At 40.8% G+C, this 15027-nt stretch overlaps 1 protein-coding gene across 2 annotated transcripts in view; it reads left to right on the forward strand.

Moving 5' to 3' along the window:
• The window catches only part of PTPRM (protein tyrosine phosphatase receptor type M), an 810901-nt gene that overhangs the window by 684845 nt on the left and 111029 nt on the right, over positions 1 to 15027 (forward strand). For both annotated transcript variants that reach the window (XM_045887027.3, XM_045887028.3), the window contains one exon: positions 11595 to 11682. In XM_045887027.3, coding sequence (XP_045742983.1) covers positions 11595 to 11682 — 88 coding nt within the window. The remainder of the gene's footprint in view (positions 1 to 11594; positions 11683 to 15027) is intronic.

Raw genomic sequence — 15027 nt, forward strand, 5'->3', positions numbered from 1 at the left:
AAACCTTGGTGGCTTTACTTTCAACAAATCTGATAGGAACAGCCCTTCTCTAGATACCACATAAGGTATGTGGTGATAATTCACATCCCTAAAATACTGGTTCAGAGTAGAATTCTTCTCAAAACACTCAGGCAATTTATGTAGTTTTAAAGGGACACATAAAACTTTTGACCTTCTTGAAGATTAAAAAAAGGATAGCTAGAGAACCTTGCCCAAAGAAAAACATCCACAGAAGAAAGTCACATAAAATGTGTGTTGATTTGCTTAACTTATTAAATGATATTTATGTGCCTATATGAGTTGATGAATGCTAACTAAACTTGCAGCAGTAATCATTTCACAAGATATGTAACTCAAACCATTATGCTGTACTCCTTAAACTTATACAGTGCTGTAAATCAAGTATATCTCAGTAAAACTGGAAAAAGAAAAAAATATTTAAAAGCCAAAAGTTATGTGAAATAGGACATAATGTTATGAATGATTGCATAACCAAATTACTTAATTTTCATCAGATGTGTTTCACTGGTGGGTTTATCAGGGACTATCTGTCAATCTCATGGTCTGCCAAAAAAGAGAGAGAGAGAGGTGGGTCACAGACAGTCAAAAAGGCTCAGTCTTGGGGCACCTGGGTGGCTCATTTGGTCAAGCATCTGCCTTCGGCTCAGGTCATGATCTCAGGGTCCTGGGATTGAGCCCCACCGTCGGCCTCCCTGCTCAGCAGGGAGTCTGCTTCTCCCTCTCCCTCTGCCCCTGCTCGTTCTCTCTCTCTTGCTCCTCACTCTCTCAAATAAATAAATAAAATCTTAAAAAAAAAAAAAGGCTCAGTCTCTTGGGAGAATGTGGAGTAGAGGAAGTAAGTATGTCTGCTGCCTCTGGAGTCACACGACTGTTCCAGGCCTCCCTGTGGACCAGATAGGAAGCAGTATTCTATAGCCTCGGTGAACTGCATTCCTGCCTTGATGATTATTCTTGCTTAGAATTCCTAAACCTGGAAAGCAAGTGCTCACAGTGTGGAAGACCTATGTATCAAGTCATAATCTCTTAGAATGCCTGATGTCTGTGTATATATAATTTATTAATAATCTGAAAATGTTTTTTTCCTTGTATGTGTCCTGCATCATGCAGTATTTACCCTTCAATTAGCAGCGTACAGTGTGACAATATTAATAGAGCTATAGGGATATAGTACATCTGATCCTGGTCTGCTGCCATGTTTTCTCAAAATGATAAAGTTTTATTTTCTAACTAGAAATTTAAACAGGCAACGTATGCTAACAAAAAGCTGTAACATTTAAAACTGGGTCCATGTTAGAAAATAAAAAATAATACCACCATAACAAAAGGAAACAAAAGCCAAGTCAGTCAATTCAGGAAGCCTTTTTTCCCTCACTCTGTGCTCCCTGTAAATATATTACTTATTTTCCAAGCCAAAGATAAGGACATGTGGTTCTAATAATTGCAAATGTATTCATGGGGAGATTGGCTATATAATTGCAAGCAGAACTCTTCCAGAAAATGCAAGACCTGGTACAGAGTCCATAGGCAGTCAGGTAACCATGGATGGCACTAGTTATTTCATCTTTTTCTTGGAGCAGCTCTTTTTTGTTGTGTTTTGTTTTGCTTTTAGGAAAAAAATAACGTTTTGCCACTTAAAAGTAATTCACATAATTCCTGGATAGGGAATTGGGGAGGCTCATGGCAAGAAAGTCCTCCCATTTCTGCTCTCCTGCTGCTGCTTCCCTGCCATGATCCCATTACCCTAGGAGATAAGAAAATTTCCTGTTCTGTAGAAGTAATCAACAGTTAAATGACGTTTACTTGACATCTTCCATATTCTCTTGGAAACCTTCATTTAGAGAGAAGGAGATGTGATCAGGTGTGGAAAGCAGTTGTTGGCCATGTATATTTAAGTAGGTGTAACGCTGTTTCCCCTGGAAAGTCTTTGTCGGGGGGGGGTAGTACAGAAAGAGAAGTGGATTAAGAGTAAAAAAACATGGAGGTCTGACCCAGGCTGGTGTGTTAGGAGTTGGTGGTGTGCCTTCTGCATCTCATGTCCCTCAGCTTTTAGAGCAGGGAGGCATCCCTCCATGCCTGACTACTCCTGTGAGCTTTAGTTAAGACAGTGGATTTGTTCATTCTGCAAGCACACAATAAGTGCACGGTAGCAAGGGCTTGGAGTTAGAGAGCAATTGGGCCCCACCTTATGAAAACATGCCCTGAGCTACGTGCCCTGCTCAAATGTAAGGGGATCAGTTATCATTTCATTGTTGGTTTCTGTCTGTTTTTCCTGGTCACCAGTTACATGAGAACAATAAGATTAAAATAACTATTCATAAAAGAAAGGGCTATCACGGCGCACCTGGGAGCTCAGTAGGTTGAGTGTCTGGCTCTTGGTTTCAAATCAGGTCATGATCTCAGGGTCATAAGATTGAGCCCCGGGTAAGGCTCCATGCTCTGCAGGGAGTCTGCTGGGCCCCCACTCTTTCTCTCTCTCTCTCTCTCTCTTCCTCTCTCTCTAAAAATAAATCAATAAATCTTTAAAAATAAATAAACATTTTAAATAAGTAAATACAAATAAGTTAACACAAGAGCTATCATATTAGAAGGCCTGAGGTTGTCACAGATGCTAAAGAAACAGCTGTGAGGTGCATACCATCCCCCATAGGAGAGCATCTTCTTGTCAGAGAGGGAGGGGATTCATGTGGCTTTGCCTCAGGTGACCTGGGAGCATTATCTTTACTATTTGAACAAGTGCCTCTTCCCCTAATCCACTGTTGATACTCCTCCCTCTCTCTCTCTCTCTCTCTCTCTCTCTCTCTCACAAGCACACACACACATGCACGTACTCATATACACATGCCCTGTGATAGTGTTCACCCATGGCCATGATTCTCCCGGAAGACTTCAAGGCCCCCCCACAGAGGCTGTTCCCTTCTTCATCTTCCTACAAAAAAACAAAACCTGAGAACTTTTATTAGATGTGAGGAAAAGGCAGAGGGAATTGAAATTGGCAATTATATCACAACACACTCAAAGTAGAATTAAATTGTTCAGGCCAGTCAGATAATAGTTATTACTCAACTGTAAAATAATTGTCATTCATAGAGTAACAGAGACACTATTCAGAAAAAGAGTATGACTCTAAAAGCCCTGAAGCTATTTTTAAATGCATATTTCATAGCAGAATAGAAGTTACATCTCTGAATAAATCCTTTATCATTTGATGGTCTTCTTCTTGAGGGAATTAACTAGTGATTTTTACTGCTAGTGTTTCTATTGACTTAATTTATTAATAATCTGAAAATGTTTTTTTCCTTGTATGTGTCCTGCATCATGCAGTATTTACCCTTCAATTAGCAGCGTACGGTGTGACAATATTAATAGAGCTATAGGGATATAGTACATCTGATCCTGGTCTGCTGCCATGTTTTCTCAAAATGATAAATATGATGTAAAAACTATTATGGTCATAAGGTGTCAAGGATGACCATGACTAAGGTACCTTAAATTAAGACAGGCAATTTAAAACTGTAACACTAATGTCCATGGTGTTATTTTTTTCTCTCTTGCATGTCATAAAATTGGGGGTCCTCCTGCAGCTTTGTTGCATGGGGGAGAATGGTCTCAGCGGTGCAGTGCTGGGACAGGGCTCTCTTCCAGCCATTTTCTGATGGGCACTGAGCTATACGGTCACAGCAGGATCAATACACATCAGGTCACAGAAAAGGTGTGGACTTCACAAACTGTACACAGGCAGATTTTTCCAGGTATATGAGCCCCTTGCACACTTAAAATGTACAAGTAAAGCCTTATCTTGAGACTATCACCAAACACTGCAGTTGCTCATTCACTTAATAACAAATTACTGGGATTCCTACCATGAGGCATAGGCTCTACAATGACAACAGTGACAACCACGCAGTCCCTATAAAGTCTCAGGGAGCTAGGAGGAGCAAGATGGCAGAGGAGTAGGAGACCTAAATTTCGTCTGGTCCCAGGAATTCAACTAGATAGGGATCAAACCATTCTGAACACCTACAAACTCAATAGGAGATCAAAGAAAAGAATAGCAGCAACTCTCTGAGCAGAAAAGTGACCACTTTGTGGAAGGTTTCATCTGATTTGTTTAGTGTCTATTTTTCTGGGGTTGTAGTTACCCTGTTAACATTTTGTTCTCTCATTCATCTATTCTCCTCTGGACAAAATGACAAGACTGAAAAAATCACCTCAAAAAAAAGAACAAGAGGCAATACTGACTGCCAGGGACCTAATCAATATGCACATTAGTAAGATATTGGAACTAGAGTTCAGAATGACGATTATAAAGATACTAGCTGGGCTTGAAAAAAGCACAGAAGATATTAGAGAAACCCTTTCTGGAGAAATAAAAGAACTAAAATCTAACCAAGTCGAAATCAAAAAGGCTATTAATGAGGTGCAATAAAAAATGGAGGCTCTAAATGTTCACAATAGCCAAACTGTGGAAAGAGCCAAGATGTCCATTGACAGATGAATGGATAAAGAAGAAGTGGTATATATATACAATGGAATATTATGCAGCCACCAAAAGGAATGAAATCTTGCCATTTGCAATGACGTGGATGGAACTGGAGGGTATTATGCTGAGCGAAATAAGTCAAGCAGAGAAAGACATGTATCATATGACCTAACTGATACGAGGAATTCTTAATCTCAGGAAACAAACTGAGGGTTGCTGGAGTGGTGGGGGGTGGGAGGGAAGGGGTGGCTGGGTGATAGACATTGGGGAGGGTATGTGTTATGGTGAGTGCTGTGAATTGTGTAAGACTGTTGAATCACAGACCTATACCTCTGAAACAAATAATACATTATATGTTTTTAAAAAAAAAAAGATAGCAGGAGGGGAAGAATGAAGGGGGGAAATTGGAGGGGGAGACAAACCATGAGAGAATATGGACTCTGAAAAACAAACTGAGGGTTCTAGAGGGGAGGGGTGTGGGAGGATGGGTTAGCCTGGTGATGGGTATTAAAGAGGGCACGTTCTGCATGGAGCACTGGGTGTTATACACAAACAATGATCATGGAACACTACATCAAAAATTAATGATGTATGGTGATTAACATAACATAATAAAATAAATAAATAATAAAATAAAATAAAAAATGGAGGCTTTAACTGCTAGGATAAATGAGGCAGTAGAGAGAATTAGTGATATAGAAAACCAAATGATGGAAAATAAAGAAGCTGAGAAAAAGAGATAAACAACTACTGGATCACGAGGGCAGAATTCGAGAGATAAGTGATACCATAAGATGAAACAATATTAGAATAATTGGGATCCCAGAAGAAGAAGAAAGAGAGAGGGGGGCAGAGGGTGTATTGGAGCAAATTATAGCAGAGAACTTCCCTAATTTGGGGAAGGAAACAGGCATCAAAATCCAGGAGGCACAGAGAACCCCCCTCACAATCAATAAAAATAGGTCAACACCCCGACATCTAATAGTAAAACTTACAAGTCTCAGAGACAAAGAGAAGATCCTGAAAGCAGCTCAGGACCAGAGATCTGTAACCTACAGTGGTAGAAACATTAGATTGGCAACAGACCTATCCACAGAGACCTGGAAGGCCAGAAAGGACTGGCATGATATATTCAGAGCACTAAATGAGAAAAATATGCAGCCAAGAATACTATATCCAGCTAACCTGTCATTGAAAATAGAAGAAGAGATTAAAAGCTTCCAGAACAAACAAAAACTAAAGGAATTGGCAAACACGAAACCAGCCCTACAAGAAATATTGAAAGGGATCCTCTAAGCAAAGAGAGAGTCTAAAAGCAACATAGACCAGAAAGGAACACAGACAATATACAGTAACAGTCACCTTACAGGCAATACAATGGCACTAAATTCCTATCTTTCAATAGTTACCCTGAATGTAAATGGGCTAAGTGCCCCAATCAAAAGACACAGGCTATCAGATTGGATAAAAAAAACAAGACCCATCGATATGCTGCCTGCAAGAGACTCATTTTAGACCCAAAGACACCCCCAGATTGAAAGTGAAGGGGTGGAAAACCATTTACCATGCTAATGGACACCAAAAGAAAGCTGGGGTGGCAATCCTTATATCACACAAATTAGATTTTAAACCAAAGACTATAATAAGAGATGAGGAAGGACACTATATCCTACTTAAAGGGTCTATCCAACAAAAAGATCTAACAATTGTAAATATCTATCCCCCTAACATGGGAGCAGCCAATTATATAAGCCAATTAATAACAAAAGCAAAGAAACACATCGACAACAATACAACAATAGTGGGGGACTTTAACACCCCCCTCACTGAAATGGACAGATCATCTAAGCAAAAGATCAACAAGGAAATAAAGACCTTAAATGACACACTGGACCAAATGGACTTCACAGATCTATTCAGAACATTTCATCCCAAAGCAAAAGAATACACATTCTTCTCTAATTCCCATGGAACAATCTCCAGAATAGATCACATCCTAGGTCACAAATCAGGTCTCAACTGGTACCCAAAGATTGGGATCATTCCCTGCATATTTTCAGACCACAATGCTTTGAAACTAGAACTCAATCACAAGAGGAAAGTCGGAAAGAACTCAGATACATGGAGGCTAAAGAGCATCCTCCTAAAGAATTAATGGGTCAACCAGGAAATTAAAGAATTTTAAAAATTTATGGAAACAAATGAATGAAAACACAACTGTTCAATAACTTTGGGCTGCCACAAAGGCAGTCCTAAGAGGAAAGTATATAGCAATACAAGCCTTTCTCAAGAAACAAGAAAGGTCTCAAGTACACACCCTAACCCTACACCTAAAGGAGCTGGAGAAAGAATAGCAAGTAAAGCCTAAACCCAGCAGGAGAAGAGAAATAATAAAGATCAGAGCAGAAATCTATGAAATACAAACCAAAAGAATAGTAGAACAGATCAACGAAACTAGGAGCTGGTTCTTTGAGAGAATTAACAAGATTGATAAGCCCCTGGCCAGACTTACCAAAAAGAAAAGAGAAATGGCCCAAATAAATAAAATCATGAATGCAAAAGGAGAGATTACAACCGACACCAAAGAAATACAAACAATTATAAGAACATATTATGACTTTAACTCTATGCCAGCAAATTAGATAACCTGGAAGAAATGGATGCATTCCTAGAGATGTATCAACTACCAAAACTGAACCAGGAAGACATAGAAAACCTGAACAGACCTGTAACCATTGAGGAAATTGAAGCAGTAATCAAAAACCTCCGAACAAACAAGAGCCCAGGGCCAGGTGGCTTCCTAGGGGAATTCTACCAAACATTTAAAGAAGAATTAATACCTATTCTTCTGAAACTGTTCCAAAAAATAGAAATGGAAGGAAAACTTCTAAACTCATTTTATGAGGCCACCATTACTTTGATCCCCAAACCAGCCAAACACTCCATCAAAAAGGAGAATTACAGACCAATATCCCCGATGAACATGGATGCAAAAATTCTCACCAAAATACTAGCCAATAGGCTCCAACAGTACATTAAAAGGATTATTCACCACGACAAAGTGGGATTTATTCCTGGGCTGCAAGGTTGGTTCAACATCCACAAATCAATCAATGTGATACAATACATTAATTAATGAAAGAAAGAACAGGAGCACCTGGGTGGTTCAGTCGGTTAAGCATCTGCCTTCGGCTCAGATCATGATTTCAGGGTCATGGGATTGAGTCCCACGTCGGGCTCTCTGCTCTGCGGAGAGTCTGTTTCTCCCTCTCCCTCTGCTGCTCCCCCTGCTCTTCTCTCTCTCTGTCAATAAATAAATAAAATCGTAATAAATAAATAAATAAATAAATAAAAGAACAAGAACTGTATGATCCTCTCAACAGATGCAGAGAAAGCATTTGACAAAGTACAGCATCCTTTCTCGATCAATACTCTTCAGAGTATAGGGATAGAGAGTACATACCTCAATATCATAAGAGCCATCTATGAGAAACCCACAGTAAATATAATTCTCAATGGGGAATAACTGAGAGCTTTCCCCCTAAAGTCAGGAACACAGCAGGGATGTCCACTATCACCACTGCTATTCAACACAGTACTAGAAGTCCTAGCCACAGCAATCAGACAACAAAAAGAAATAAAAGGCATCTGAATCGGCAAAGAAGCAGTCAAACTCTCACTCTTTGCAGATGATATGATACTTTATGTGGAAAACACAAAAGACTCCATCCCAAAACTGCTAGAACTCATACAGGAATTCAGTAAAGTGGCAGGATATAAAATCAATGCACAGAAATCAGTGGCATTCCTATACACCAACAAGACAGAAGAAAGAGAAATTAAGAAGTCGATCCCATTTACAATTGCACCCAAAACCATAAGATACCTAGGAATAAATCTAACCAAAGTGGCAAAGAATCTGTACTCAGAAAACTATAAAATACTCCTGAAAGAAATTGAGGAAGACAAAACAATGGAAAAACATTCCATGCTCATGGATTGGAAGAACAAGTATTGTGAAGATGTCACTGCTGCCTAGAGCAATCTACACATTTAATGCAATCCCTTTCAAAATACCATCCACTTTTTTCAAAGACATGGAACAAAGCATCCTAAAATTTGTATGGAACCAGAAAAGACCCGAATAGCCAGAGGAATGTTGAAAAAGCAAAGCAAAGATGGTGGCATCACAATTCCGGACTTCAAGCTCTATTACAAAGCTGTCATCATCAAGACAGTATGGTACTGGCACAAAAACAGACACATCGATCAATGGAACAGAATAGAGAGCCCAGAAATGGACCCTCAACTCTATGGTCAGCTCATCTTCGACAAAGCAGGAAAGAATGTCCAATGGAAAAAAGACAGTCTCTTCAACAAATGGTGTTGGGAAAATTGGACAGCCACATGCAGAAGAATGAAACTGGGCCATTTCCTTACACCACACACAAAAATAGACTCCAAATGGTTGAAAGACCTCAATGTGAGACAGGAGTCCATCAAAATCCTAAAGGAGAACACAAGCAGCAACTCCTTCGACCTCAGCCACAGCAACTTCTTCCTAGAAACATCGCCAAAGGCAAGGGAAGCAACGCAAAAATGAACTATTGGGACCTCATCAAAATAAAAAGCTTTTGCACAGCAAAAGAAACAGTCAACAAAACCAAAAGACAACCGACAGACTGGGAGAAGATATTTGCAAATGACATATCAGATAAAGGGCTAGTCTCCAAAATCTATAAAGAACTTATCAAACTCAACAACCAAAGAACAAATGATCCAATCAAGAAATGGGCAGAAGATATGAACAAACATTTTTCCAAGGAAGACATCCAAATGGCCAAGAGACACATGAAAAAGTGCTTAACGTCGCTCAGCATCAGGGAAATCCAAATCAAAACCTCAATGAGATACCACCTCACACCAGTCAGAATGGCTAAAATTAACAAGTCAGGAAACGACAGATGTTGGTGGGGATGCGGAGAAAGGAGAACCCTCCTACACTGTTGGTGGGAATGCAAGCTGGTGCAGCTACTCTGGAAAACAGTATGGAGGTTCCTCAAAAAGTTGAAAATAGAGCTGCCCTATGACCCAGCAATTGCACTACTGGGTATTTACCCCAAAGATACAAATGTAGGGATCTGAAGGGGTATGTGCACCCCGATGTTTATAGCAGCAATGTCCACAATAGCCAAACTATGGAAAGAGCCAAGATGCCCATCGACAGATGAATGGATAAAGAAGATGTGGTATGTGTATACACACACACACACACAATGGAATATTATGCAACCATCAAAAGGAATAAAATCTTGCCATTTGCAACGACGTGGTTGGAACTGGAGGGTATTATGCTGAGCGAAATAAGTCAATCAGAGAAAGACATGTATCATATGATCTCACTGATATGAGGAATTCTTAATCTCAGGAAACAAACTGAGGGTTGCTGGAGTGGTGGGTGGTGGCAGGGATGGGGTGGCTGGGTGATAGACGTTGGGGAGGGTATGTGCTATGGTGAGCGCTGTGAATTGTGTAAGACTTTTGAATCACAGACCTGTACCTCTGAAACAAATAATACATTATATGTTAAAAAAAGAAGATAGTAGGAAGGGTAAAATGAATGATGGGAAATCAGAGGGGGAGATGAACCGTGAGAGACTGTGGACTCTTAGAAACAGACTGAGGGTTCTAGAGGGGAGGGGGTGGGAGGAGGGTTAGCCTGGAGATGGGTGTTAAAGAGGGCACGTATTGAATGGAGCACTGGGTGTTATATGCAAACAATGAATCATGGAACACTACATCAAAAACTAATGATGTAATGTTTGGTGATTAATATAACATAATAAAATTTAAAAAAAAAAAAAGTCTCAGGGAGTTTCCAGGCTGGTGGCTAAGACACTTGAATGAACTGAGCACCATCCATGGCATAGTCAGCTCCTGTGCAGTATACCAGCGGCGAGTCTCCCTTGTGGGGTCTAAGAGCAGGTGTATCCTACCCCTACAGCAGTAGTCATGCAGCTTAACTAATGAGCCAGAGCTGGACCCATAGAAAGAGATAATAAATAGGTTCTGTTGAACCACAGACTAATCACTGAATATTGGTAATGGTTGGAAATGGCCAAGATGGCCAAATAGTATAAGAGAGACAGGAATTAGGAGCTTCGGTTGGAAAGCCATCATGGGATGTTTGAGGGTGTGAGTTCCTGACACCACATTCTCTGGCCCTAAAGTATCTCAGAATGGTGCTCTCTTCATCAGCTCTGCCTTTAGGTCTACTTCCTTCTCCTCTCATCTTCTTTCCCAGTTGCTACCAAGAAGTAAAAGAGTAGCTGTGGCAAAGACAAGAAGTCAGTTTGACTAACTGCTTCTTACTTCCATCCTTCCCCTTACCTTTTATATGCTTGGCTACACAAGGATAAAGGGAATGTGAACTCAAGTGGAGATAAAAGTCCCAGATTTTTTTTTTCACCTGTCAACCAATACCAAAGGACATTTTCATTATAACTTGAATAGAAAAAATATATATCTGACTAATAACATGAGATTAAAGATCCTGGGCATAATAATGCCAAATCCTTAAATAAATGGACATCTAAGCTCCATTAAAAATGAAGAGAAAACTCTGGCAGAATTTATTACAGGATTTTAGCCTTGAAGGCATGAAGTCATAGCTTCCCTACCTTCACAGTTTCAACCAAAAATCACCTTCTTTCAGTTAGCAATTGGGAAGAAAAACGATATCTTTGTATCTCTTACGAGAGTATTGAAAAATGGTAATATAATTAAGAAATTGAGAGAAATGTTAATTTTCTCTGTATTAAATTGAAGTAGGATAGGGTGAACATCACCATTTTAATGGATTGTATGATAAATTATGGGTTCACTCTCTGGCCCCCATCTGTGTTTGTAGTTTATTAACTAAAGGAAAACAAAAAGTAAAACAAGGTATTTAATCCATCCTCTCATTCCTGTGAACATCCTTTTCCCTTATTGACCCTTGCCATACATTTCTTAAAAACATCCTCCGTCGTTAAGATCCTGTGTTTACTGCACCAAATTGTAGTTCTTTATATCACTTTTCTCTTTCTTCCAGAGCTTCTTTGAAGGGCAGTCCGCACCATGGGACTCTGCTAAGAAAGATGAAAACAGAATGAAGAACAGATATGGGAATATCATTGCATGTAAGTGTTAACAGTGTAATTGTGCTGTGGTATAACTTTCTTTTCACATCTGCTAAGATTGACCACCAGCCTCACACAGTGAGAATTTACAGTGCAATTACTGCCTTCATCCTTCTGGAAAAGCTGGTATGCTTGTATTAAAGAAAGGAAAAACTACCTAAATACCCCCACTACGTCAATGTGTCTTGCTGTGGGGCTAGTTTTACTTTCAGATTTAAGGTTTGGGTAACATAGGTAATGCTAAAATGCTGAGAAAGAAAATGCATTTTAGGAGTAAACATAATAGTCCTAATGTTTCCCAGCTGCTACATGAGAATGAATAGAAATAATGATGTGCAACACACCTTAATGCAAGGAGCTCAGAGTTCTCAGCAAGCATTAACTCATTAATCCTCCAAGCACTTGGGTTAGGTAGGTCAGTAATAGCCCCATTTTAAGGACAGGAAACTGAAACTCAGAACTTAAATGATAGTCCCCATATCAAAACACTCATTAGCAAAAGAATGAGGATTATATCTCAGAAATTCCCAGTTCCTGTGACGCTGAATGTTACCAATCCATAATGCCTTAGACTGTTTTTAAATCGAATCCAACCTCATTAATGTTCCGTAACGATGCTGAGACGTGTGGTAGATTGATGAACCTCCTTCTCCTGGGGCTAGAGCCATCCATCCCCTGCATTAAACTGCTCCAAGCCACACAGGACTGCCCCAAGGTACTGACAGGTACTAACAAAGTTAATACTATTTCTGAAGATACATAAATTCAGACAAACAAACAAACAGTGTGGGAATAGAACCAGAGAGCTTGTAGCTCCTCATGTCTTACTGCTATTGAGAGAACACACTGGAAATGTTTGGGTAGTCCAGGGAACAGTGTATTAGCTTTATTGATTGTGAAAGTGCTGTGAAATTTTATTTGTCTGAGTTAACATTTTTTGGAAAGACAGGAGAGCCTGCCCAACGGAAGTTTCTGTGACTATAGAAGTGTTCCATGCCTGCATTATCTGAAACAGTAGCCACACGCCCCATGAGCACTTGAAAAGTGGCTGGTGCCACCGAGGAACTGAGATTTAAATTGTATTTGACTTTAATTACTTTGAATTTAAATAATACATGAGACTAGTGGCTCCCACTATTGGACAGTGCAATGGACAGTGTGTTTTACTGTGAAAAAGGAGGGGGTGGGGTTTACACATGATAGGAAAGAACCATCCTGACTGCGCATGAGCACACCCTGTTCTCCCTCTGGCCGCTCCTAAGTCCCAGCCACTGGTGTTGCAGGTGACAAGTGCTAGCTTCGAGTGTTTTGTCTGTTCATTGACTTAGTGCTTCGAGTGGTCACCTCAGAGTCCTTGTTAGTCAGAAGCTGCTTCCCTAAGATCTAAGGCTTCATTGCCCCTCAGTGGATTCAGTCAACACTATGGAGCACCAGACACCGGGCCCACAGTGAGGATTCCAAGGTGACAGGGACAAATGTGCCCGCCCACAGGACAGGGCAGAGTGGGTGGGTAACAGAGCACTGTGACGTCAGTCCCATGAGGTGACACGGCACCAGGCTGGAGCTGTGTGTGCAGTGCCACCAGCCTCAGGGAAGGAGAACCTGGCTTTTCGCCGGAGGGTGGTCATGGGAGGTATTGGTTGACCAATATAGATCCCTCCAAGTTCCCTCATAGTCTCTGGGAGCAGCTAAAGCTTTGCATTGTTAGGATCCAGATTTTTCATCATGGCTTACAGGGTTCTCTCCAGGAGTTCACTCAGTGCTGCAGCAATCTCCAAGGGGGTTCACAAAGTAAAATGGGGTGTTCACAGCATGTCCTGGGCCTCCCTCCATACCAGGTGGACAGGGAGGTTGGGAACCTTTGTCCTGCAGTCCCCCTAACATCCCAGATGTGGGCTTCCTGCTGCATGCACAGAAGGCAGTGTTGATGAGTGCGATTGTCAGCATGCTCAGAGATCCAGCCGGCCTTTGCTCAATAGAACTTTCAGCCTGCTTCTTCTTGATGCCTGAGTTCAATACCTGCACTTGGTGGGCACTTGAGGAATATTTCTGAATGATGAATGAAAAAAATAATAAAAGCTAGCATTTGTTAAGCACTTCCTTTATGCTAGATGCCACTCTAAGCACTTTCCACATGTTACCTCACTCTCTTCCTGTAAGGATACCATGAAACAGGTAATATGATTGTTTCTGTCTTATAGGTGAGGCAGTTGAGGCATAGAGAAAGGTTACAGGGTTAATAAGATGTGGAAGCAGGATTCCAACCCAGGAGCAGCTTTTATAACAGTGCATGCATGGTTAGACGGTTGGTCCCCGCCGGGTTGCTTCCATGCCTGAACTTTTCTCCCTTAGCGTCATGGTCTGCAGGGGCCGGGGTAGGTGACAAGAGGCAGCTGAAAGACACTTTGGGCCCTCACCCCTTCCTCTGACCCCTACAGACCCCAGAGAGAAATTCCGGAGCTGCCACTGCCCAGGGTCTCTTGCAGAAGCTCTTTGTTGATGACTTTTGTCGTCTGTTGTCTAAGAAGGATAGTGGGGGCAGGGCCTCATGTACGGATTAGTTGTTAACCTATTATCATTAATTGTCACCTAGCTCAGAATGGGTGCAGAGGGGAACAGGATGTCAGAGGACATTTAATAATGATCTGGGGGTGAGAAAGGCAGACGACAGGACCGCCTGCATCCTGCCTGGTCTGACCTAGGGCACTACTGGCTGGAGGGCACTGGCCAGCGCATTGGAACATAGGGTGGGAAGGGAAACAGAACAAGAGATCAGTGTGGTCTAACCTACCTCCCAACATTATTGAAATAAAAATTTATACTGTCTTTTTTTTTGTGAGGACATTGAAAAGCCACAAATTCTATGCAAATATAAAATATTTTAATTCTATTAAGTGCTATTCTCGTCTTCAAATTGAGGCATGGAGAGACAAAATGACCTGCCTGTGATCACATGAGGAGGTAGTCGTCCTTTTGTGATGTAAAACATATTTTTTCTAATTTAATTATTTGGGAAAGTTTGTTTTTATAGACCTAGGTAGAGGTATGGCCCCTCCACGAACATGAGAATGGCCTACATTGATTGCTTCCTTTCTATGAAAAGTCTGCAGGCTCTCCATGGCATTCCAAGTGGATTCTCTCCTCTAAAGTTCTGTTCAGCCTCCAGAAGCCCCACCCACCTTGTCTCTACCTTGACCTTCTAGATATTGGGTGTGCCTCTGTTTTCCATAGAAACATTGAATGTCATTCCTCTACCTGATTTCTCCTTATGGCTGCACTGAGAGTATGTGCTCAAATAGACCAAATAATTTATCCCTTCATTCAACAAATACTTTGTGATCACAT

This window comes from Mirounga angustirostris, unplaced genomic scaffold (assembly GCF_029215605.1).
Source record: "Mirounga angustirostris isolate CCGP_5_RB_7025 unplaced genomic scaffold, mMirAng1.0.hap1 SCAF_14, whole genome shotgun sequence".
In the NCBI taxonomy this organism is placed as follows: domain Eukaryota; kingdom Metazoa; phylum Chordata; class Mammalia; order Carnivora; family Phocidae; genus Mirounga; species Mirounga angustirostris.